Below are 25832 nucleotides of genomic sequence, written 5' to 3'. Positions count from 1 at the left end.
TGTGCATTTGCCACCATATAGAAATAGGCTTCTCCTTATAAATCTGCCAACTTTAGAAAATCGAAGAACTTTACTCGGGGTAATGTTCATTCACAAGCTCATTATGGGCGAGATCGACTCATCTGATCTTGTTAGTCGACTAAATTTTGCTGTTCCTGGTAGAACGTCCAGGCACTTTGTGCCTTTTTATTTACCACTTTGCCGGCAAAATTTTGCCAAAAATAATCCACTGCGAAGTTGGTGTTCGCACTACAACAACTTGTATAACTGCATCAGTTTTGAATGTTCGTTTTCCGAGTTGCATAATTCAATACTGTCACGTCTGGCCTGATATTTTGTACTTTCTTTCCTATGTATGGTTGAATTTAAATATTTTTAATTATAACATTAATTTTATGTTTTATATATCTTAGTAGTCGACCGCATTGTGTCTGTGTCGACTTTAATCCAAATAAATTAAATTAAATTAAATAAATTATGATAGGAAGGCTTCTATGACAGAATATACATATTATCAGGCCCTTAGTTTTCAGCTCGCGCTGATACTGAAGTAATGGGCAATCTAGTTGATCAATTTTGTGTTGTCAGCACATGAGTCCAAGGCCTTTACCGCAGCCTGGCTCTCCGAGAAATTCTGTCACGCTTTTCATGTTATGAGGCAGAGGAGCCAAATGATAAAGCGAAAGGTGTTGAGTCCCAGGTCCGTTGAAAAGACGCCATCCCCAACTTCCCATCAAGCCTGGAGCTATCGGTAAATATGTTGATGGCATCTTAAAAGACCTGTTGACTTTTTACCAATTCTTTTCTTGTAAAAATGCACACTGTGTAATTCGATTGAAAATCTAGCTGGGAGTATAACTACCAGTAAGTACTGGTTTTTGAACAGGAGCTTCGGTGCTCAAGATCGTGGCATGACTACTCCCTCCATTTTTGCAACTACCAGTTTCTCTGCTTCTGAGAGGCACGATAATGGTAATTTCCTTCGCTATAAAATCCAGCAGTTGTAAGTGCAGGAAAGGGCGATAAGCTTGCATAGCAAAAGGGTCGGGATAACGAGAAAAATACATATTTATTGGGTCCCCAGGCATATAGGAATAGATGGAGCGGATGAGCTAGCTCGTGTTTTGTGCTCGGCAGGCTAAGGTTTCAGCTTTAGGAAGTAATACAGCCATCACAGGAAGCAAGAAGTAGCATTTGTGCTGGAAAGCTTTTAGTATTTGCCACGATGACAGAGTTAGTTTATAACACACGCAGGACCTGCATTTTGATAGGGCTCCCTATGTGGCCACTAAAAAATGCCTGGTAAAACAATTTACTAACCTGGACCTACAAAAGTAGCTGTTTTGTGCAGCGGTGGAGTCGATCAATCTCAGCTCGTGGGTGAACGCTTTTCCTGTATAATGGACCAAAGAAATTTTTTGTTTAGATTGAGTCATAAGCAAAAAATACGCTATCCGTTTTTCAAAGCTGGTAAAAACATACCTTCAACTGTCGAAGCACGAAATTGTTTCTTAATCATATTTTAAATTAACTTAATTTTAATTTCAGCACAAAAATTTCCGAATATTTTTTGCGCTTTTTTATATATATTGTCACGGATATTAGCATCCCTAAGCTATACCATCACTAAGGCGATGCTAAGCGATGTTCACGTCAATAATCAAATCATGTATACACATATATAAGGCAGCCGAGAGATGTCACACACAGATGCATTTACTTATACGCCTATGTGTGTGCGAGAGACTGTAAACTACAAACTCACATACATCTGAGAGACGCTGAAAAGTAGAAAATTGTAAACAAGTAGAAACTATATGAGAACTATAAACACTCGAAATAGTTGGAAAGTTCTGGAAATAGAAGAGCCTAGATGTATGCAGCGTAAACTATAAAAGCGGCACAAGCGAGTAAAATGTAATTCAGTTTGATTTGAGCTATCGAGCAGTTTTGATTAAGCACGCAATCTGTCGGGTTATAGAAGAGTTTCATTTGAGCTATCGATCAGTTTGGTTGTTAAGTATAAGTGTTATTGTGAAGTACTTGAATAAAGGCCATTTTGCATTATTACATATTGGAGTTATTTATTCAACAGTTTAGCGATACGAACTTAGCAGAGGGTTGCAAATAAGAGGATTTGCAAGTAAAATTCGTTACAATTGGTGTCAGAAGAGGAATTGTTGAATAAATTCCGAAGATTGGGAATACAACTTGGACATGGCAAAGTTCAGTGAATTAAAGATCCAGCAACTAAAGAAGGAGTTGGAGAGCCGTGGATTGAATACAAGCGGCGTTAAACTTGAACTTCAGGCACGGCTACGAGAGGCAATGGAAGCAGAAGGAATTGATGTGGAAGAGTATGTCTTTCATCTTGATGGCGAGGAGACAACAAAAATTGAAGAGAAAAACGAAACATCGCAAAGGGTTACCAGCACAGACTTGAACGTGATATTGGCTGCAATATCTGCACAAACGTCGACAGTAACATCGAAAATTGAAGCACAAGATACACGTATTTCAGAAATGTCGACACAAATTTCTTCACAATTGGAATCACAGGAGGCACGCATTTCAGAAATGTCGACACAGATAACATCCAAGATGGAAACTCAACTGGAAGAACAGAAGACATATATGGCATCACAATTGGAAGAACAGAAAACACACATGGCGTCACAAATTGCAGAACAATTAAAAGAACAAGAGGCACGCATAACATTACAGCTCGAAGCACAAGAAGAACGTATCTCAACAAAGCTGGAGGCACAGGAAACAAAATTCTCATCGCAGCTGGAGGCTGTTAGTGAACGGCAAAATAAAGTGGAGGCCGAGATGGATGCTTTGAAAGATCGGATTCAGGAGTTACAATTGAACCGTCCAATCACTTCAACGTCTACTCTGAAGGTAAAATCCCCAACGTTTGATGGTTCTGTTCCATTCCAGGTATTTAAGCTCCAATTTGAGAAAACGTCGACAGCGAACAACTGGAATGATGAAGATAAAGTTGCAGCTCTGTTCGTGGCATTGAAAGGGCCAGCAGCCGAAATCCTACAGACGATTCCCGAAGGAGAACGGAACAGTTATGACGCATTGATGGCTGCTGTAGAACGGCGATACGGAAGCGAACACAGGAAACAGATATTTCAAATAGAATTGCAAAACCGCTACCAAAAAGCTAACGAGACTTTGCAGGAGTTTGCTTTGGACATTGAAAGATTGGCTCATCTTGCAAATGCGGATGCACCCGTGAAATACACGGAAAGAGTGAAGATTCAGAGCTTTATAAACGGCATAAGGGACGTCGAAATGAAGCGAGCCACATACGCGAACCCAAAGCCAACATTCGCAGAAACGGTGTCACAAGCTCTGATTCAGGAAACGGCGTCGCTTCTGTGTAAGCCAGTTTTCAAAGCACGCCGTGTGGAAGTAGAAAGGCCAGAGTGGGTAGACGCAATATTGGAGGCACTGAAAGGATCGCAAAAGCGAAGTGAAAAAGTTATCAAATGCTTCAAATGCGGGAAGTCCGGTCACATAGCACGTCATTGCGATTTTGATGTTAATAGTTCCAACAATGTGGGTGGCCGTAAACGCAAAGCTGGAGCAGATAAGCAAGAGCGAGTAAGAGGTAGAGAGCTAGATCCAGCTATTGAATGCCCTGTGATATCTGTGTCGCAAATTGGAAGGAAATCAAGCAGTCTTACCGTCAGAGGGAATGTGGATGGCAAAGAACGAGTACTGACTGTAGATACGGGCGCATCTCATTCCTTGATCCGATCTGACTTGGTCAACAGGAGAGTAAAACCGTTACCTGGAGCAAAGTTGCGTACGGTCACTGGCGAGTATAACCAAGTTCAGGGAGAATTGATATGTGAAGTATTGATTGGGAAGGTCATGGTTCTACACAAATTTGTTGTGGCGGAGATTGTTGATGAAGTTATATTGGGAGTGGATTTCTTGGTTGACCATGACATCAAGATCGATATGCAGAGAAGGGTGATGTGTTATGAGAACCAAGATGTGCCACTTAACTTTAGTTTGGAAAAAGGGTTCAGCAGTAATCGGGTACTGGTGGAGAAGACTCGACGAAGGCCACGAAATTCAAAGGTAAAAGTTGATGGAACAAATGGGCCAAACAAATCAAAACCGAAGGTACCTGTGAGAGAAACACTGGCATTGAAAAGCCCTAACGGACGTACTGAAACGAAGAAAGAATGCAAGGGTGGTTTCAAGCCAAGGCACACTACTGTTGTGAAGCGTCGGAACGATACTGATTATGCAAAGGAAATCCGTCCAGCGCAAGCTCTGCGAAGTAGTTCTTCATTGGTATAGCAACAGAGTGCGAGGGAACGATCCAGGATAATGAGTAGTAAGATGAAACACAGGTACGACAAGGAAAATAATTCGAAAGGTTTCTTGGCGGGAGATTTGGTACTGTTATACAACCCTCACCGGCGGAAAGGTGTTCCATCCAAATTTCGGTGCAGTTGGGAAGGCCCGTACAAGGTTGTGAAGAAGATCAGTGATACCATCTACCGCATACAAAGCATTGAGAAATCACGGAGTAGAAGAGTGGTACATTTGGCGATGCTAGCAGCGTTTACATCGAGATATTTGTCTGATCGGGACGATCAGACTTAGGTGGAGGGCAGTGTCACGGATATTAGCATCCCTAAGCTATACCATCACTAAGGCGATGCTAAGCGATGTTCACGTCAATAATCAAATCATGTATACACATATATAAGGCAGCCGAGAGATGTCACACACAGATGCATTTACTTATACGCCTATGTGTGTGCGAGAGACTGTAAACTACAAACTCACATACATCTGAGAGACGCTGAAAAGTAGAAAATTGTAAACAAGTAGAAACTATATGAGAACTATAAACACTCGAAATAGTTGGTAAGTTCTGGAAATAGAAGAGCCTAGATGTATGCAGCGTAAACTATAAAAGCGGCACAAGCGAGTAAAATGTAATTCAGTTTGATTTGAGCTATCGAGCAGTTTTGATTAAGCACGCAATCTGTCGGGTTATAGAAGAGTTTCATTTGAGCTATCGATCAGTTTGGTTGTTAAGTATAAGTGTTATTGTGAATTTAGTGATTCGAACTTATCAGAAGGGCAAATGAGAGGATATGCAAGTAAATTCGTTACAATATATATATTTTTTTTTTTTTGCTACTTTACTTTATTACCTATTCCTCATTCTGGGCAATAAAAAATTATTTTTTTCGAACGGTACCAATTTCCCATAGAAATAAGCATTAGAATTATATGTCATAAGCGCATTACTTTCGTTTTATTATTCATAAATACTTAAAAATTTACAATGTCAAGTAATCATATTAAAAAAATGGCTGCTGTATTGCTAACATCCGTCTTTTACAAAAACATATTTGAATATACAGTTATATTTTCTTTCATCACACCTCGACTCGTCACCTTTTAGAGGAATACATTATGTATATACATATACACCTGCGAACATGAAAATAGCAGTGCCAACTTTTATCAAACATTGTCAATTACATTTTTTTTTCGATGATTTGAGAAAAAATGTCCATGAGTTTTGTAACTAAAATAGTTCCACCCTCACAAACATTTTCGAATAATTCGAAAAGTTTTACGAAAATATCGAACATTTTATTGAGAGTTTTCACAGTTTTTTTCAATATGCAGTTTCGCAGCGCAATCACTTTTAGGTCTCTCGAAACTCGCATTAATTTAGAAAATTTTTTTTCGAAGTGTTTTTTCCGATTTATCAGATTTTCTTCCATATAAAAAAATGAGAAAACGTAAAACACCCCTCGGAAAAAAAATTAAAAAAAGCAATACGAATTTAAAGAGACCTATATTGCGTACATTGTTTGACTAAAAATGATTGGGCTACAAATTATTACATATAAAAAAAATTTTAAAGTTATAAATCAAAAGTTCGAAATTGTCGTAAAATATTCGCGGGTTTTTTTGAAAAGTGTTTTGAATTTAGTTTGAATAGTCTCAGCTTCTCAGCTTTCTTAAATTATCGAAAAAAGAAAAGCAAGATTTAATATGACGATGCTTAATAAAAAACAAGTAAGCACGGGACTATTTTAGGCTGTGCCGAAGATCCCATACCTTTCATGAATGGAGCTGAATGATAATGTGTTAAGATTTCCAAAATTCATAAAAACTGAACAATCAGTTGTATGGGATATATATTATATATACAAACGATCTTAGCGATTTTCTCAGACAAGAATGCATGCCTTATTTATAAACATCCTGTGAAATATCAAGCTTCTAGCTCTTAAAATGAGGAAGAAATTACTTTAAACCTTTCATCTGAACATTCGGTTATATGGGATATAAAATATATATATAAACGACCTTATCAATTCTATATTTGTTAGCATCTGGAAATATTTGAAGCTGCTAGCGGTAGAAATGAGAAAGATATTACGTTAGACTTCTGCTTTGAGTAGTCGGTTATATGGGATATATTGTGGCTAGTATTAGTAATTTCGATGCGTCGCTGTGCTGCTAGTAAATAAATGCATAACAACAGCAAAGTAAGCAGCCACACATGTGTACATGTAAACACCAAAGCTAACAGCAAAGAGAATATTTCACATACATACCTCTAAGCAGCAGCTAGGAGCAGAATTTATTACTCACACATGCACACGCATATAACTTGAAGACAAAATGTGAATATCAGATACCCTCAGGAGAAATAAATAAGCAGCTGTTCGCAAACAGTCTAGACCTTAGGAGAAATATGCGAGCGAGGCAACTGAGAGTATAAAAGCAGGGTTAGCTGATTAATAATGAGTCAGTTTGATTTCATCATGCTATTAGTGGGGTATGCGTGTATTGTAATTGTGAAGTACTAATGCCACAGTAGAGTTATAAGTAAAGATTATTTGCCATACTGAATATTTGTGTTATTTATTTGACAGTTCAGCGATTCAACCGTTAACAGAAGCTGCAAAATATCAGGAATTTCCTAAAATTCGTTACAATATGTTATATATGACCGATCTTGACAATTTTTCGAGACAACAATAATAATCCTGCGAAATTTCAATCTTATATGTGTTAAAATGGGGAATAAATGACAAAATCTCTTTTTCGAAAAGTCGGTTGTATGGGGAAGGTATGTAATAGTGGTCCGATTCGACAAATGATCAATCGCACTCCAAAATATCCTAGATTACCAAATTTCAACAAGATATCTCAAAAATTAAGAAGCTAGATTGCATTCAAACAGTCGGACAGACGGACAGACAGACAGTCGAACATGGATAAATCAACTCAGCTCTTCATCCTGATCATTTCGGTATATCTATTGGTCGGTCTAGCTCTTCTCCTTTAAGTACTAACAAATTTTGCTATTCGTGACAAACTTAATATACCATTTCATTTTCATGAAATGTAAAAAAAAAAACTTTCACTGCTAATTTCGTACTCACAGCTGTATATAAACATATCTACATTAATTTACATATAGACTAACTGAAAGTTTATAACCACTTAAGTAAAAACGAATATTCATTATTTAGCACAATATTTAGAATAAACGAAATTATTCAGTTCGTATTAAATTTTTACATTCTTCGTGAAATTTTTCCTGCTTTGTTTCAAGTCCAATAATTAAATTAAATAAATTAAATCATTTCGAAAACTAAACCTACTGCGCATTTTCTGCTTTTGTCTTATTAGTTTTATATAATTTTTTAATAAAATTTTTTTTTTTTTTTTGAATGCTAAATAAATAATATTAGAGAACATAAATACTATTCCTTAACTGCTATTTAATATTTTTATATTTTGCATTTATGTAAAACTCTACAATTAAGAAATGTAACGAATTTAAATTTTTTGTCAAACAACGACTTTTTGTCTGGCGGGTATTATCACATTAACGTTTTCGTGCTTCCTCCCCTACCCTTGCAAATTTTTGAATTTTTTGTCAATTTTTTTTAACGAATCTTATCTTAAAACAAACTTATTCGTTTCCTCTTAATTTAATCTTATATTTTGTTTTTGTATCACATTATTTGTTTCATTGTATATTATTCGCTGCGAAGCTCAACCTAAGATGCATTTCTTTTAGGGCTTCCGCCTTTGCTTAGCTGCGTCTTTCAAAAATGCTTTAGGTGCTCTCATTTCGTTGATGTTACCAATGCTCCACATCCCTTATGCGATTCAGAGGTGGATTTCTGCAAAGTTAGGAAAATATTTATCAGTTAACTCCAATCCTTTTTTTACTTAAATCATAAAATAATTACGGTAAAATAAGTCAATATCTGATGTGACTTGAAAAATTGCGTTTTTTAAAAGTGGGCAGTGCTACGCCCATTTTTAGAAATTTTAAAAATTAACTATTTTCCATTATGACGTCAACGCACGTATCAAGTTTCAACACTTTCGGTCTTTGGTATTAAGTTATCAAATTTTGTAACAATATCTCAATTTTTATTTAAGTTGTCGTATTAACGGACGGATGGAAGGACGTGCGGACAGACATGGCTCAATCAAAATCTTATACGATGCCGTTAATTTTGATATTAGGAAGTCTATATTTATCTCCAACCAAGGTTATAATACCCTTATGTTAATGCATTCTACCGTTGACACAGCCAGACAGCGGGCACACAGACGCGCACACAAATGTAAACACAGCGCGTCTGCAATTGCCATCACCGACAAAGAGCTTGAAAATGCCATCTTTCATGCTAAACCATCTTAAGAAGTAGGCCCAGACAGCATAGCCATGCCGATGCTTACAAAACTTGGCAAAGAGAGATTTAATTATACAGCGCATGTCTTCAACCTGTCCCTGTCCACCTTCGTCATCCCCGAAAAATGGAAAATGACCACTATTAAAGCCTTGAGTTACCAGCTAACGTAGGAGAATTTTATCGTCCGATATCTCTCCTACCGCCAGTAGCCAAGACACTTGAAGCCATTCTGCTTCCCTACATCACTGCAAACCTTCAGAATGGTCTTGCCAATCACCAGGATGGCTTTGGAAAAATACATAGCACTACCACCGCGCTAAACGCCACTAACATACAGATGAGCTGCGGATTGAATCAAAAACACTACCCCAGAATAGTACTCGTATAGTTTAACCTATCAAAAGCTTTTCATAAAGTCAACCACTGCACGTTACTGCAAGATTTGAAAGGGTCCTCCCTTCCTCCCAATCTGCAAAGGTCAAGAGCAAATTATATGTCTTGTCGGCAAGCATCGGAGTAATTCAGGAATGTAACATCTAAACCCAGAAGAATTAAAGAATGGGTACAACAGAGTGGTTTCCTATACCCGCTTTTGTTCAACTTCTACATATCGGGGCTACCTTCGCCAACAGAAGGAGTCATCAATGTATCGTAAATCGATGACTGCACAATAATGACCACAGGTTCCTTCGCACTCTGGTAACTGCAATATTTCCTTGGACTCCCCTTGGAGGATTTTAATGGCGATTTGTGATCAGTAGCGCCTATTGAATGGGGCAAAGCACTGCTACAGCAACAACAAGGAACTTCCATTAAATGTTCCACACATTATAATTTATGCCTTATTTTAGTTTTTAAAAGTTTCAAACCATAATTGTTAACAACAAATCACGACAGTACAATGTTACCTCACTGCTAATAGCTATGACATTCCCTTGCATGTAGATCCCTCATACTTACGGCAGCATACGCGCCAGCGCGTGCTTATGTAATGGCGAAATATGTATGGCAGCTGATGCTATACTCGAACTCGAGTCCTGAGAAATAGTACGCTGTAGACGTGAACTTGGCAAGGCCGCTTGAAGTTGTTGAGAGCGACGAAATGGATAACGCCATGGGCTTTTCGGCACATCCGACTGGTAACCTTTATTCTCAATACTACTTATGGCCATGGTGCCTGATGTTCCCGCATTCACACCTTCCACTGTACCAGACATAACAGCCGCACCACCACCACTACTATAATAAGCGGCAACATTACCATGGCCACGTGCCTTCGATGACAATCGACGTAATATGCGCGAACCCAAACCATGTGGTTCCTCCAAGCCACCAGTTGTGGTTGGACGTTTACGATAACGCACATCACTTGACTCTTCTAATATGACATGCCGATCGTATGGTGTACCATAGTAAACTTCTAATACGGTGGAGAAAGTATGCGGCCACACTAAATCAATTATGGATATTAAAATGCCACAAATGAAGCAAAGAATACCTGCAAATAGAGATAAAGGGTTAGAAGAAATAGCAGCAGTTACGATTAACTCATTCGACCTAATTGCAATTACCGTTAAATAATATATATACCTGCAGTTATGTGTTTATCATTGTGCTTACCTGCAACCAATAGTAGCCAATAACACCAACCGAGCTTGAACTCTAGTCGGCCACCTTCCAAATAGATAATCAGCGGTCGTTTTGGCAACAAGCAATAATAGCCAATATTAGTGGCAATGAGTAAAGCTCCCGTCAGCGCTTTCATGTAAGCGCCATAACGTGGCACAGCAACGAGCAATAGATTCATAAGCAACCATGATGCTAAAGATGCCCATAGCATTATGCTAGCAAAATAGCCAGCAGCGCGATATTGGCCACCCCAACAGAAACCCTCACGACCTTCACTAAAATATTCAGCTACTGTTAGTATTGGAAATGGGAGGCCACGTTTTAACGCATCACGATAATTGGCACTCATATCATTGGCACCTTCCCATCCAAAACGTTCATTGTAGTCCACATCTGGTGCTGTCCAATTGCCAACTGCTATAGCTGTGCATTGAATGGTGAAAAAGCAGTGAAAATGGGAGTGATAAGAAGAGAAAAATAACAGTTTTGGATTAGAAACGTGATGATGTGAAATATGGAAAGATCAAGAGCAGAAGAGTATGAATGATAAAGAAAAGAAAATTTCGTTGCGGCTCTAATAACGTAAAGAGTTTAAAAAAAAGAAATACTTTTCAGGGACGGAACCGATGACGCAATAAAACCAGATAGGTGAAGTCAATGTTGCAAAATGGAGTCGCATTGGACAATACCCACCCTCATAAATTTAGGTGTTGCTTCTTGACTTAACTGCAGCTTTGATTTTTCAGTATCATAAAAAAATACTATATTAATGCCTTTCTTAAATATGAATCAACGTGCAGGAATAACCTGTGCAGTCTATACTTCCTTTTGTGGGAGTGTTTATTACCCCTTCCTGAGAGGAAATGAAAAGTTTGTCAACGGAACTGAATGGCTGGATGTTCAGAGTATCACACAACTAAGGAATATAAAAAGATACTGCTGACGTCAACGAGATGACTGACAATCTGGAAAACATCATGAACTTGCGAACGAGTATCGGTTAAGGACCACGCACACATTTATATAAACGACCTTTCAAAGGGTCGCAGACGAATATAGGAAGCTATACCTTTGCGAAGAAAAAACTTATTATCAATGATGTTTTACTCTCTAAATGGAATTATAACAAAAATTTCGAAAATATTAAAATTTTTTAAAAGGGCGTGGCACTACCCTTTTTTGGCTAAGAAATCTTCTATGTTTTGGGAGCCATAACTCGAAGAAATATCAATATATCGTAATTAAATTGGGAATGCGTACTTTCCTAAAGCAGGAAATATGTTTTGAAAAATTAACGGGATCGATGAAAACCCACGCCTACTTTTATATAAAATATGTTTAAGAGGGTCGTAGGCTAGAATAATAAGCTATATCTTACCGAAAAATAGTTTTGTATCAATGATATTTTACTTACCAAGTTTTATTTTAAGAGGAAAGTGGGAAACATTTTTTTAATGGGCGATGCCACGCCCCTATTCCGATGATGCATCGCACAACATTTCTAGTGCCTCAAAAAATCGTTACATAATTCGAAAAAGTAATTTATCTAAAATGAACTGTACAAATAAAACTCACGCGTGGGTGGTGCGATACCAAATGACTGCTATCCAATTCTAATAAAACTGTCTAGTGCCTTTCACCCAGAGAAGGAAAGCATCTATGCCAGAACCATCCCTGGGTGGAACTAAAATACAATTCTCAATGGAGGCAAAATACCTAGGGGTCACAGTGGATAAAACCCTCACGTGGAATGCTCATTTGGATACTATCCTAAACAAAGCAACAAGAGCTTTATTCGCCTGTACTCGACTCTACGGCTGGAGGGATATCTCCAAAAATGGTATACTGAACATTGATTACTGTTGTAAAGCCAATAGCCTACGTCTATGCTTCCCTAGTTTGGTGACAGAAGGCCACGCAAAGAACGGAAACGGCAAAACTAAGCAAACTGCATCGACTAGTTTGCATTGGCATAACGGGTGCGAGGAGAACGTCCCTTGCTGATGCACTTAGTGCTTTAATGGGAATACCTTCCTTCCCTATTCTTATAGATAAAGAGGCAACAGTAGGCGCACTAAGACTTCAAAATATTTCGAAGTTGAAGCTAGGTCGTATGAAAGTAATAAAAAAATGTATACAAAATCCCACATAGAATCACACGGACCTTTGAAGTGTTTATTGTGGACAGAACCCACTGCGAAACAGGGAATCCTTATAATAACCCTGACTCAAAGGTCTGGTTCACGGATAGATCGAAATTTGATGACGGAAGAACGGAAGATGACACCTATGGGCCGAATTTCAAGAAATCCGTAAAAAAGGGATGCTACCCCACCATATTGCAGGCAGAAATCCATGCAATAGAAGTTTGCGGCAGACAATGTCTACAGAGAGGCTAATCCTCGAAGAGCATCTACATTATGTTAGATAGCTAGGCTGCCCTGCGTACCTTGCAATCCTACACAGTTACATCTAAGCAAAAGGATAACTGCATTGAAATACTCAATGATCTAAGAGCCAAACACGAGGTTTTGAAGGTAATGAGCATGCAGATTACCTAGCAAATCAGGGTGCTACAGCAGCATTCTATGGTCCAAAGCCCTTTGGTCGACTCACAAAAGCACACACCAGGGAAACCATAAGCAACTGGGAAACAAAACAATTCAGACATCACTGGATTGACTGCCAAGGGCAAAGGCAGGATAAACTGTTGCTACTTCCGGCAACGAAAGTATCAGCCAAACTCATTAATCTAAGCAGAGAGGACTTACGATATCACCTAAGTAAATTAAATATATGCGATGTTCAAATTTGTCATTTCTGTGAGCTGGAGAATAAAACGCCGATTCACATTCACTGCGTATGCGTCGCTCTGGCAAGGTAGGGACTCTGCCATCTAGGAGGTGTGACTCTTAATCCTTATGTGATATGGAGTAAAGAGCCTGAAGAGGTGCTTAGATGCTTTAAAAGACTCCATATACAAAATAAGGCTGAAAGGTCATGCATAATAGATATACACAAAAGTCGAAGTGTTTTCAGGCCTCATAATAATAAATAATAATACACCCGAACCTATACATACATATTTTTCATATATTTTATTTTTCATATATTTTACAAGCTTGTAACGTTTCTGGCATTCTGACAACTTTTAAAATTTTCCATAAGAAGGATTTTGCAGAGCTTTCTATCTTTATATTATAACAACGCTTCTCGCCAGAGTAGAATTGTCGTCAGCCTTAGAAAAAAAAATATTTTATTTAAGTTTGCAGCTCTGTTATAAATGATCCCTTAGATATCTTAGTGATATAAAAAAACCTGTAATTAGAGACAGCAAATTTGTTTTGAAAGGAGCAAACGTTTATAGGATAAAGGAATATGAGCACTTGAAATTTTTAAAATTCGTCCCTTTTCAGCACTTCAATTTGATTGCACAACCTCTTTATGGATTGGCATATTCGCATTTTTCTAGGGGCCAAACACTTTTTTTCTCCATACAACCAGGGGTCACCCTAATTTACATACATATACATATCGTTAGCTTAATGTGAAAATGTGCTAAGTCACTTTTTTTGAAAAATTGTATTTTAATGCAATTTTAAAACTGAATTCAAAATACAACGATCACAAAAAAAAAAATTTATTTTTAATTTTTACGTGCTGTGGGCAATGATGTGTAAATGTGCTAAGTCGTCAGTTGTTCAAAAAAAAATGTGCTAAGTCAACCAGTTAGTAATATCAATCATTTCTTTGTGCGCGCATTTTATTTACTTACTTAATTCATTCAATTTAAAAGTACATGCTTTCTTGTTGTTGTATTAATGATAAAGACACTCCCCGAAGGCCTTGGGCCGATGTTGATGGTCTTTTTTCGGATATAGATCCGGTACGTTCCGGTAACAAAGCACTACTAAGGTACTAGCCCGACCATCTCGGGAACGATTTATATGACCACATTAAACCTTCTAGGCCATCCCGCCCTCACCACCCCTAGCTCCATGAGGAACTTGAGGTCGCCAGAGCCTCGGCTGTCAATGAAACATGATTCGCCACGGGTAGGCGAGGTTGACAATTGGTTGGAGAAGCTATATATTGCGCTGGCAACCCCTTGAAATTGGATTCAGCCAATTGAGACATGCATTTGGTGTTTGATAAATGCTTTGCGCTGACTTTTATCTACTTCAATTATTACATGTCGATAACTACATGCTTTCTTACAGACTAGTTAAGCTGTTACTAAAATTAATAACTCTACTGAATCTATTTGATATGTAGATGTATAGTCCTATAGGTTCATTCATGACATAATTCGTTTTATGAGTTATTTCGATAAATAACACTAACCGACAAAATTCAACCATTATTCAGACCCAGAAACTAGACCATATATTTCCGAAGGTTTATGATGCGCTGAATCCAAATCTGGCCTTGCTCTATCAGCTCTGGTTTTTGAGATATCCTAACCTAAAAGTGCAAAAAACACCGTTTTTGGCCATATTTGAGGCTCTTGCAGATGTTTTCTTTCATCCAAATTAAAGGATGGCATCTTTAAGTACAAGTCTTCTTCTTGCGATTGGCGTTGAGTTTCAAATATCATTTTCTTTCGCTGAGATATCGCATTTTGAAATTTTCTTGTTTCTAAATTTCCCTACACCTGAAAATCGATTGAGATAACATAGACATGATATAGTCGATTACTAATTTTCTTGAATTGAGTCTTATTTTTCTTAAAATTTCGTCTCACACCATAAGTTTGCTAACTCACTACACCCCTACACTATCTAACCCTCGGGTGCCAAGTCACACACAGCCCTAACCCCTAGAAACCACCCCCATCATATCGCAAGCAGGCTAACCCACTTAGCCCTGGGGACAGCGTTTACTCGCATATTTTTCCTAAAATAAGTCTTATTTATCTAGATATCTCACACCACAAGTGGGCTAACCAACTTAACTGTTAACCCATCAACTTCCGTATCCCCTAACCCCTAGAAACCACTCCTACCACACCACAAAATTTCAGCGAAAAAAATGATATTTGAGCAAACTCAACGCCATTTGAAAGAATAAGACTTGTATTCAAAGATGCCATCCTTTAATTTTGGTGAAAAAAAAACAACTGCAAGGCTACATAACCTCAAATATGGGCAAAAACGGTGCTTTTTGCACCTTTAGGTTAGGATATCTCGAAAACCAGAGCTGATAGAGCAATTTTGAGGCCAGATTTCGATTCATCGCATCAAAATCTTTCGAAAATATATATTCCGGTTCCTGGGTCTGAGATGCTGTCGGCCTGTGTAATTTATTATACCGAAGATCACGCAGCAGCATATATGAAATGAACAAATTAGAAAAATTAGAGCAATTCGTGCTAAAGCTTATTACATTATAGGCAAGCATGAGTGAGATAAAAGTTCTTCTGTCATGCAAAGCCTGAAAGCCAAGCAATTTGCGCCTGCTGGTATGTGATGGGGGCCGTCTGGTCAGTGAAGCATACGTAAAGCAATATTTGTAAAAAAAATTTTTGAACTCCCTCAATTTTATAGGAGTTAGATTCATAGAAAGGATTCCATATTATTGAGCAATATTCAACACCACATCTGACCAAGGATATATAAAGTGCCTTAAACGTCATAGGGTCCATAAAGTCACTGGTCTTACATCTACTGAATCCAACCATTGCAACAAATTTTGAAACAATGAAGCCAATGTGACTAGAAAAAGAGAGTTTGGACTCAAAAATTATAGCCAAGTGTTTACTCTCTGGACAACGATTAAGAGATTTAGCATTTAGTTTGTAGATAAAGTATGTGGCAGCTCTTTTTTGGATTAAGACACAACACAGCATTTGTTTGAATTTGAAAATAAATTATTGTCTGCGCACCATCCGCCAAAAGCGTCCAGATCAGAACCGTTAGAAATAGTTTGACAAATAAATAGTATTTTTTGTGAAATATATAATTTTATTGTTATACTTCAATTATTAAAGGGGAGGATTGATGGGAAAACATATTTATTAAAAAGTGCTAAGTCAGGAGAAAAAATTTGTTTTGAGTGCGAAAATTGTGCTAAGTTATAAAATAGCTGCTGGGTTGGCATACATGATTTTCATTTATCTTTTTCAAAGCTTCTACACTCAAAAGCATTGCAATTAAGGTATCCTCATTCACAGTTTTGAAAAAAGAAAGTTATTTCAAAAATTGTTCAGTTTTTTTCGTCTCCTGTAAAATCCGTAAAAGTGGACTTAGCACATTTTCACATTAAGCTAACGATATAGCTGAGCACATTGTGCTTAATATCCCTGTATTTTGAATGTTCGCATAGATACAGCGCTTCTAAGCTATATATTTGAAGAGTGTTTATTATTTCCAATTTCTCATTACTTTCTTTCAACTATTAAGGTTTAAGCTTTACACACTTGATTAGCTTGACACGTTTTGTATGGAAATTTTTAATTTGCATAAACCGTATTAATACTCTTTGTTCTTTAGCGCTTGAGTGAACTATTGATTGGCCACTTGTCGCGCTGTTGAAGCGTGTTAAATATTTAAAGAGAGTTTGAAGTTGATCATGTAAGGTCACTGCTTTGAACAAATTTGTTTTATTTATGAATTTTTTGTTAATAAAATTAGTGAAAGCTTATTCATATTTTTGTGTTAATGAACTTTATAATAAGTGCAGAACTTAATTTATTTGGCAAAGATTGCTGACAGGCACTATTAATTGTGCACTGTGGTCAGAAATGTTTGCCAACAAATTCAATTATCATCAAATACGACTACATTTGTATGGCCACCGCTGTCTCAAGAAATTAAAGCCAGTTGATTTTGTAAAACTATCATAATAACGAATATTGAGCTTTCTACAAACATGTTTGACTTTTCATTTTGAGTCAAATTTCTGGCAACACTCGAGATATTCTATATCATTCTCTATCGCTCACTTTTCCTCTATCCGAAGAGAGAGCGAGGAAAGCACCCGCGGCACTATATACATGCAAGAGGATGCTAGGATGCACAAGGGACTTAGCACCCAAACTCTCTTATTAGATATTTACGGCAATTTTCAAACCCATATTTTACTATGGTGCCCTTGTTTGGTGGACAGTCACAAAAGAAAGTACGTATACCCAATAATTGGAGACGGTATGCAGATTATCAATGATTGGCATAACGGGAGCCCTAAAAACTACCCCGACAGCAGCATTGCATGCCATTCTGCATATCCCGCCTGCAGACATTATGGCCAAAAACATCGCGTTGGCCACTGTAACACGGCTTCGGGGCAGCTTGAGTTCAGGCCACATGGCCATTACCGTGTAGCCGATTTAATATCGGGCAAACGGAATTTATAGTCCCGTGCCTGAGTTAGAAAAGAGTTCTGGGGCCACATTTGAGCCGGAGGGTTGGTGCCAGGATGCAAAAGTGACAGAATATACAATTCACGTGTATACAGATGACTCCAAGTTAACGGGTCCGATGTTTACTGTGTTGATCCAGAAACAATTAGATCCTACAGGCTGCCAGATTACTGAAGTGTCTTTCAGGTGGAAAATATAGCCGTGAATAAAGCAGCAGAAATTTTGGAGCAAGCATGTTTAAGCTGCAGTCACGTCAATATCTAATATATTATTTCTAATTGCTGGTTTTATGTACAGAACCTTTTTTTATTTGGAATAAAAATTTATAAATAAAGTTTTGGTTGTAAAGAGCGAGCTTTGAGCATTATTAGTCTTAGTGCTTTTGTTTAGCTATATTTTATTAAAATAAGTTGTTAAAAATAAACTATTGTGAGCACACAAAAAATCTATTTATACTATGCTACTATTGTGAATATTTGATTAGAGCTAACACTGCATTACCGGCAGTTGCTAACATTCGCCAGGAGACAGCGCAAGGGCATGTAAGTTTATAGATGTTCGTTTGATAGAACAGCAGATTTCTGTCGATATTTGGTATGAAACCTTTATATTTGTTGCGCAAGATGCGCACGGGTCCGGCTCGTATACATATATTCATAGTCAGGCGGTGATTAAGGCAATAATCTCGCACAGTACTTCATCAAGAAGTGTTCTGGAATGCAAAGAAGGATTGGAAACACTTCGATCAGACCGAACCATACACCTATTCTGGTTTCCCGTTCATAAAAGGATAGAAGGTAACGAAATAGCAGATGTGTTGGCAAAGAAGGGTGCAACACTCGCTGAAGCAATAATAGATATCCCAATCCGTTAAGGAGAAGTCAAAAGAAGACAGGAGTTGCATATGATCCATCAAGCAGGAAAAACGTGGACGAAAGCACGGGGCTACAAAATTTCAAAGATCGTGTGCAGACCTACGATATTAACCTCATAAACTGGCTCATATCTGTGAAGAGAGAATACTTAAGGCTCACGATGGGTATACTAATTGGTCATTGCCTTCTGGCGCCACATGCTTATAGGTTAGGCCTCATTAGTAACAGCAGGTGTAGGAAATGCGAGCTGCAGGAAGAAACAGTTGAGCACGTTCTGTGTTCGTGTCCTGCGCTCGCCAGGTCAGCCTCCAGCTATTAAGGGCGGCATAATTGCCAAATCTCTAGGCAGTAATTAAGCTAAGTCCTAAATAACTTCTAGTATTTGCAAAGAGGACGAAGCTATTCTATAACATGTTTCCACCGTGGTGTGACGGTAGCATGCTCCGCCTGCCACACCGTATGCCCTGGGTTCACACCCCGGGCAAAGCAACTTCAAAATTTTAGAAATAAGGTTTTTCAATTAGAAGACAATTTTTCTAAGCGGGGTCGCCCCTCGGCAGTGTTTAGCAACCGCTCCGGGTGTATTTCTGCCATGAAAAGCTCTCAGTGAAAACTCATCTGCCTTGCAGATGCCGTTCGGAGTCGGCATAAAACATGTAGGTCCCGTCCGGCCAATTTGTAGGAAAATCAAGAGGAGCACGACGTAAATTGGAAGGGAAGCTCGGCCTTAGATCTATTCAGAGGTTATCGCGCCTTACATTTATTTATTTTTATTTCCTGGCAACTGATTGTGATTTTAAGGACACATTCAGTCTATGTGAGGTATTTATTGACCGGCAAGTTCAGCCTAACCTACAGCTTCTGCCAATAGGCGTCCTGAAGGCCTGTGGAACATTGAACATGATCAGAATAATCTCTATGACATGATCTAACCACTGTGAAATCGCAGCATAGGCACCACTACTGGCTCTCACCACACCAGTGCTCCATACGTAAAGGCCTGAAATTTTTTCCTCTGCATTATATTTCAGGCATACTTAGCCTTGTATTTATCCACAAATTCAGATCAGGTATCAGACAAGCTCCCGCGTATTTTGTCCTAATTAAAATCTTAGATCATTAAGAGAAAGTAAAACCTGGGACATTCCTTCAAAGAGTGATGACCTTTAGGCCTGCCTTTGAGTTTTAGTTAAATCCTGTGGTCTCCGGTTATATTTTCATCTTCTTCAGTAATGCTTGCATAATAAAGCTGAACACGTCAATGAGCAGACCGCGTATCAGTGTTTCTATCTCACTATGCTGTCTATAATACAAATCCGGAGCAGGAGTGACGGGGTAGCTTCCTTCGGCATCCCCCTACATGGATAACAATAGCAATAAGTTTTATTCCGCTCTCGATCCCTTTTTCTGCCAGGCGCTCATTCCCTTTTAATGTACCTGCGTACATTTATGTAAAAATTTAAGTCAAGTTCTTGACGCCGCGTCATCAAGGGAATGCAGTACAATTGTGCGTAACAGGCTCGTTCATATATACGTACACCGCATGCATCTTCCTACGTGTGCTTGAATGTGAGCATTGGTTGCGGTAGGCCTGAACTCGTATTCCAATTCAACTTGACTCCAAAAAAGACGCTGGCGTCGGTCATGTACGCATGACCTTCAAAAAAATACAAGGTTACAATAGTTTGAAAAAAATACAAAAACAAAAATCGTTTTTAAAAACTGCAGCTGTAATGTCAACAAGAAGTACCTGCTTAAGCTAACTCGATTTTGGTTAAGGAAAACTCAAAACAAATTTAACCTCCAAAATCGGTGCAGATATCAACAAGGGCAATGCGTAAGATCAAAAAACAACAACAACATTTAGTAATAATACAGCTTGTAAGCCAATACAGCAGCCACAGCAAGATATCACAATTTTTGCGGTCAACCGGTAAAAATATGCGTCGCGCATGCGTTTTGCGCAAAATAAGAAAAATGTAATATAAAGAATCAAAAACGCTCGTGCAACGTGCACTTTTAATGAGAAAATCCAAAAAAATGTTTACGCTCTCAACGTGACGTACAAATAAACAAACATATTAATTTACAAAAACACGCATGTCTCATATGTTGGCTTAAAGATATGTCTTACACCCAATAGACTTTTAGGTAGTCGTATGCCTACTTTGCCAATGCCAGTCAATTGCTTGACTTTTTAAAGTCCTTAATAAATGTCAGTCACCGGCCCTTGCTCAATATGGTCTACCCCTGTTGAAACAGCAAGACTCCTGTTAGAGGACATTGATGACAATTTGTAATCGGTCGGACCTATAGGATGGGGCAAAGAACTGATACAACAACATCAACAGGTGACATCGAAAAGGGATCTTGTTAGTTTAGAAGTCGGGGGCCCTGGTTGAGTTCATTAACAAACTTCTCTGCAGCAGAACTGTTGCGGAGTGGAGATCGTCCCTTATCGAGAGAAAGGTGTGCAGGGGCACGCCACAGAATTCCTTCGCTTTGAGGGTACCGTTAGTACTTCATGATAGGACTAAATATTTGGGGATGTTTTTGGACAAGGAACTGTCCTGGAGTCCGAAGAGCAAAATATAAGCGGCAAGTTTAAGTTGGCTGATCACTGCAGCGTCTTCCAAGCGAAATTTACTGCGATTAAGGAATGCGGTGTGTGAAATGCTACACAGTGCTGTTATCGTTAGGGATTTTAACATCTACTCTGTCAGCCAAGCGGCTGTCTAGGCCTTGTTCGATAGAGGGTTGTCTGGGAGTGTCTAACCTCATTGCGATTGCATTGAACTATTTTACGATTAAGATTATCTGGACCCCCGGCCATAGTGATCTCCCGGCAACTGTCAAGCGGATCTCTAAGCCCGCATCGGTACAATTGAACCGAATGAAGATGGCTGTAGGGATTTCGAAATTACCTTGCCATCTGTGGTATACTCCTATACAAATCGGCCTCGATTTAGCTTAGCAAGCGCTGCGCGGACACTACCTCTTGCAGGGCAGCAAGATCCTACTGGGTGAAAGTGGATGGCAGGAGGTCTGCGGAAATTATAGCGCTCACTAAGGTTACGGCTATCAATAGTCATTGGGGTTTTGACAGGGCACTGTCCAATGGGAATCCATGCTATACGTTTCAATATCCTGGAAACCTCATCCTGCTGCAGCAGTGTGGAGGACGTTGAGGTGTAATCATCGAGTCACCCTTTGCTTGATTGCATAGCTTTTGCCAGAACTAGGCCGAAGTATTTTGGTAGCGACTCACATAGATCTCCGAAAGATTTTTCCAAGGTTGAGATCGGTCTCATTAGAAACTTTTTCATTGCTACGCAACGATTCTCCATGAAGCTATAGCTACGGCACAGTTATTTTATGTGGTATCACGACAGACCTTCATGCTGTCCAAGTGAGTTTCTCCTACCAGGCCAGCTACCGTCTAACCTAACCCAACCGGAAGCAAGCTGAAACGAAGCTCAAACCGAAACTGGATCTAAAACTAGGGCCGAGAGCGAAACTAAATCAATTCAGTGGCTGGTTTTTAAGCGGGCACCTACGACGAAAACTGAACTGTAACCAAAAATGGAAGTGTAACTAAAATCTAAACAAATACTGAGACCAAAAACGAGGCCGTAGCTGAAATCTTGATGCAGCTGGTGCCTACGCCGGAAATGAATGACCTTAGACTTATAAATTTAGTTGTATGCTCTTCTATTTGTAAATGCTTCTAGCACAAAGGGAAGAAAGAGGCTTGCCCAACATTTCAAAATCTAGAGTACAATTGTAGATAAACACCACTTTAAAACCTCTTCTCAATATGGATATCTTTTTTTGCTAAAACTTTTGCCATAATAAGAAGAGGCTGGATTAGCTTCCCCATCTTTCAAACCTGTATTAGGAAAACTTGATTTTGATCCTTTTTAACTTGAATTTGTATTGTTGTTTGCCACAATCTTACTCAGGAAGCATTCATCACGTTGGTTTATCTGCATAACTTTTAAGAGGATTTTATCTCTCTCCTCCTCACAATCTCTGCCCCCCCTCTATACTCCCCTCCTTTTATCACTGTCTGTTTCTCTGCCACCATCTCTCTGTATGGCGTCCTCTCCCGCTCCCTCAATGTTTGTCTAACTCTGTCTCTTCCTCTATCTTTCTCTGTTTCCTTCCCCCGTTTGTCCACTCTGTAGTTTCCTCTAGCAAACCTCACCATTAATAATATTACATAGATCAATTCCTAGTCCATTACTCGGAAAATTGTGCTAATGGCACCTTTTAAACATTTGATATAATTCAAGATTCATATATGTGATGTGATGGAGCGCTGACCGCTGATTTGAAAGTTTGGTAGACATCGAACAAACACACATTTTATTTCTTATTTTTTCTAAACCATGTTGGTTAAACTGAATAGAAATCAACTACTTTTTTATGCAGAGTGGAAACTAATATTTCTAAGCTTAATAGCAAATATGAAGTATTCCAATCGAGTTATTCGTTTCATACACCACATTTTGACGCCAGGCGTCGTAGGACAACATCGAATCTTCCTAAATGACCGTCGCCGATATAGAGCTACGAATAACTTTATGGTTTGAGGAATTTGTTGTTGATGTTTGTTGGGCATTTATTGCGTGCAACGAACTACGAAATCTTAAATTTCTTAAAGTGATGATGAAGGTTGCGGTGTATCGAAGGCAACATAAGTGTGGTGGTTATTTGTCACCACTTTGCCTTTTTTTATTCAAAAGTAATTAAGTTTTATTTGTCTTTATACACAAATTTTTATTTATTTGTTTACTAGCAGACCCGACAGACGTTCATCTGCCCTAACCTTGGTCTATCTGCATAAATTTTAAGAAGTTTTTACCTCTTACTCTCCCGCTCTCTCCTCTTTTTCTTTTCCTTTATTCGTTCCTTTCTCTGCCTTTCTATCTCCCCTACCCATGTTGTTTTTGTCGTTGTAGCAGTGCTTCTCCCCATCCAAAATAGGTGCGACCGATCACAAATTGTCATCAATATCCTCTAACGGAAGTCCAAGGAAACTTGCTGTTTCAACAGGGGTGGACCGTAATGAGAGGGGCGTTAGAGGCGATGGTTCCACAATACAATTAAAGAGATGGTTGGTGTCATGTGGGGACACGTTACAAGCAGGACATATGTTTTGTATGTCGGGGTTGATTCTGGATAGGTAACCCGTTTAACCCGTTACAGTATCTAGATCGATATTGAGCAAGAGTGACTCGTGTTTCCCTAGGGAGTGTGCGTTCCTCTTCTGTAAGTTTTGGGTATTGTTCTGTGAGTACAGGATTCACCGGGCAATTCCTGGCATAGATATCCGACACCTGTTTGTGGAGTTCACTGAGGACTTGCTTGTGGTTTTTGGCTTCATACGGCTGTGTTCTCAAGTGTCGTATTTCTTCATAATGCTTACGGAGATGACTCCTTAATTATGTAGAAGGTGTTCTGGGGACATAAGAAGACAACCCATGGCGGTTCTGAGGGCAGTATTTTGGCGGGCATGTAGCTTCTTCCAGTGAGTAGTCTTTAGGCTTGGCGACCATATCGGGAACGCGTAGCATGCAATCGGCTGGTCAACTGCTTTGTATGTGGTAATGAGCGTTTCTTTATCTTTGCCCCAAGTACTGCCTGCAAGAGGTTTGAGGATTTTATTGCGGCTCTGGATTTTCTGTACAATTGCGGCTGCATGCTCACTAAAATGTAGATCCTGATCGAACGTCACACCTAAGATTTTGGGGTATAAGACAGTCGGTAGCGTAGTGCCATTGACGTGGATGTTCAAAATGGTCGATATTTGAGACATCCATGTAGTAAATAAGGTCGCCGATGATTTAGTCGGTGATAATTTCAGGTTTCGCGGGGCGAAAAAAGCGGAGAAATGAGGGAGGTAGCCGTTTTCTTTTTGTTGCAAAGCTGATATTTCCTCAAGCATAAATTGATTCGATGATTCCACTTCGCTAACCTCTACTACTGAGCCGTCTAGGATATAAAAGCGAACTGAACGAATACCAATTGGGCAATGCTGCCCAGTGAATACTCTAGTTACCATGAATAGACGCATTTTGTAAACGCTATAATTCCTCTGAAGGTTTTGAGTCTGGCCGAAAATAACTCGGAACCTGGGAGCGATTGTGTCAGCCCAACGGTTGCTTAGCTCACTCGAAATTGGCAAGACAATTTGCCTTATGGTCCTGTTCGTGATGCAGACAGCAAGTGTCGCAGGAGGTATATGATGACATGGGATGGTGACGTTTTGGGAAAGGAGGAGAATGCTTCGGCCAAGAAATTATTTCAACCCGCAACGGAGTTTGGAAACAATGCGTTTGGAGAGGGAGGTGGAGGAAGACTTGACTTCCCTTAGTGCTCTCAATTGGCGTCAATTATCCTACGGAATGGGGATATCTGACGTGACTTGTTAGGAAAAGGCCAAAATCGCTAAGGCGGTTAAGCGTCGATTAATGACGATGACGATCCTTAGTCCTGCTATTGAGGCCAACTTCGCGGTTTTATACATGCCGGTTGATATTAAATTTCTCAACAGTTAAAGCAGCGGATATCATACCATCCACCAAATCCCAAATAGTGGCGACCACCACATGAAAGATGCTGCAGCGATCAGGCAGCCTGATGGTATATTTGTTGACCAAATACCTAACTTTCATTTCCAGTTTGGGGCCATTGGTGATCAAGATCACCACACTACAGCCTCTGTATATAAACTTCCGACCCCACTTCTCTCTTAAAAAGGAAAGGCTCAAAAGGCCGATGAGTTGGTTAAGGAGTGTGCGGCACTCGCTGAATCGACGATATACGCCCTAATCTATTTGGAAGAAATCAAAAGGAGACAGAAGTTGCATATGATCCATTAAGCAGGAAGGCGTGAACAGAAGCACGGGGCTGCAAAATTTCTAAGATGTGCAAATCATACGTTATAAGACTGACAAAGTGACTTATATATTTAAAGAAGAGTGAAGACTTGCGGCACACGATGTGCATACAAACTGGATATTGCCTTCTGGCGTCACATGGTTATAAGTAAGGCTTCATCAGTAACAGCAAATGTAAGAAGTTCGAGCTGCAAGAAGAAATGATTAAGCACGTTCTGTGTTTATGTCCTTCGCTCGCCTGGTCAAGGCTCCAGCTTGTAAGGGCTGCAGAGTTTCGGTAACGAGTCTGCAATTAAGCCATGTCCTCGAACTCTTCTAGTATTTGTCAAGAGGG

At 39.1% G+C, this 25832-nt stretch overlaps 1 protein-coding gene across 11 annotated transcripts in view; it reads right to left on the bottom strand.

Annotated features, from left to right (window-relative positions):
- Window positions 1-5273: 5273 nt before the first annotated feature.
- Window positions 5274-25832, bottom strand: part of mol (dual oxidase maturation factor 1 mol) — a 118342-nt gene continuing 97783 nt past the window's right edge. For all 11 annotated transcript variants that reach the window (XM_067765561.1, XM_067765558.1, XM_067765556.1 and 8 more), the window contains 3 exons: window positions 10350-10781; window positions 9690-10227; window positions 5274-8207 (listed from right to left, as the gene is read on the bottom strand). In XM_067765561.1, the coding sequence (XP_067621662.1) occupies window positions 8165-8207; window positions 9690-10227; window positions 10350-10781 (1013 nt within the window). In that variant the 3' untranslated portion in view covers window positions 5274-8164. The remainder of the gene's footprint in view (window positions 8208-9689; window positions 10228-10349; window positions 10782-25832) is intronic.

This window comes from Eurosta solidaginis, chromosome 2, assembly GCF_040869045.1.
Source record: "Eurosta solidaginis isolate ZX-2024a chromosome 2, ASM4086904v1, whole genome shotgun sequence".
Classification (NCBI taxonomy): Eukaryota; Metazoa; Arthropoda; class Insecta; order Diptera; family Tephritidae; genus Eurosta; species Eurosta solidaginis.
This window is presented reverse-complemented; position numbering and strand designations above follow the sequence as displayed.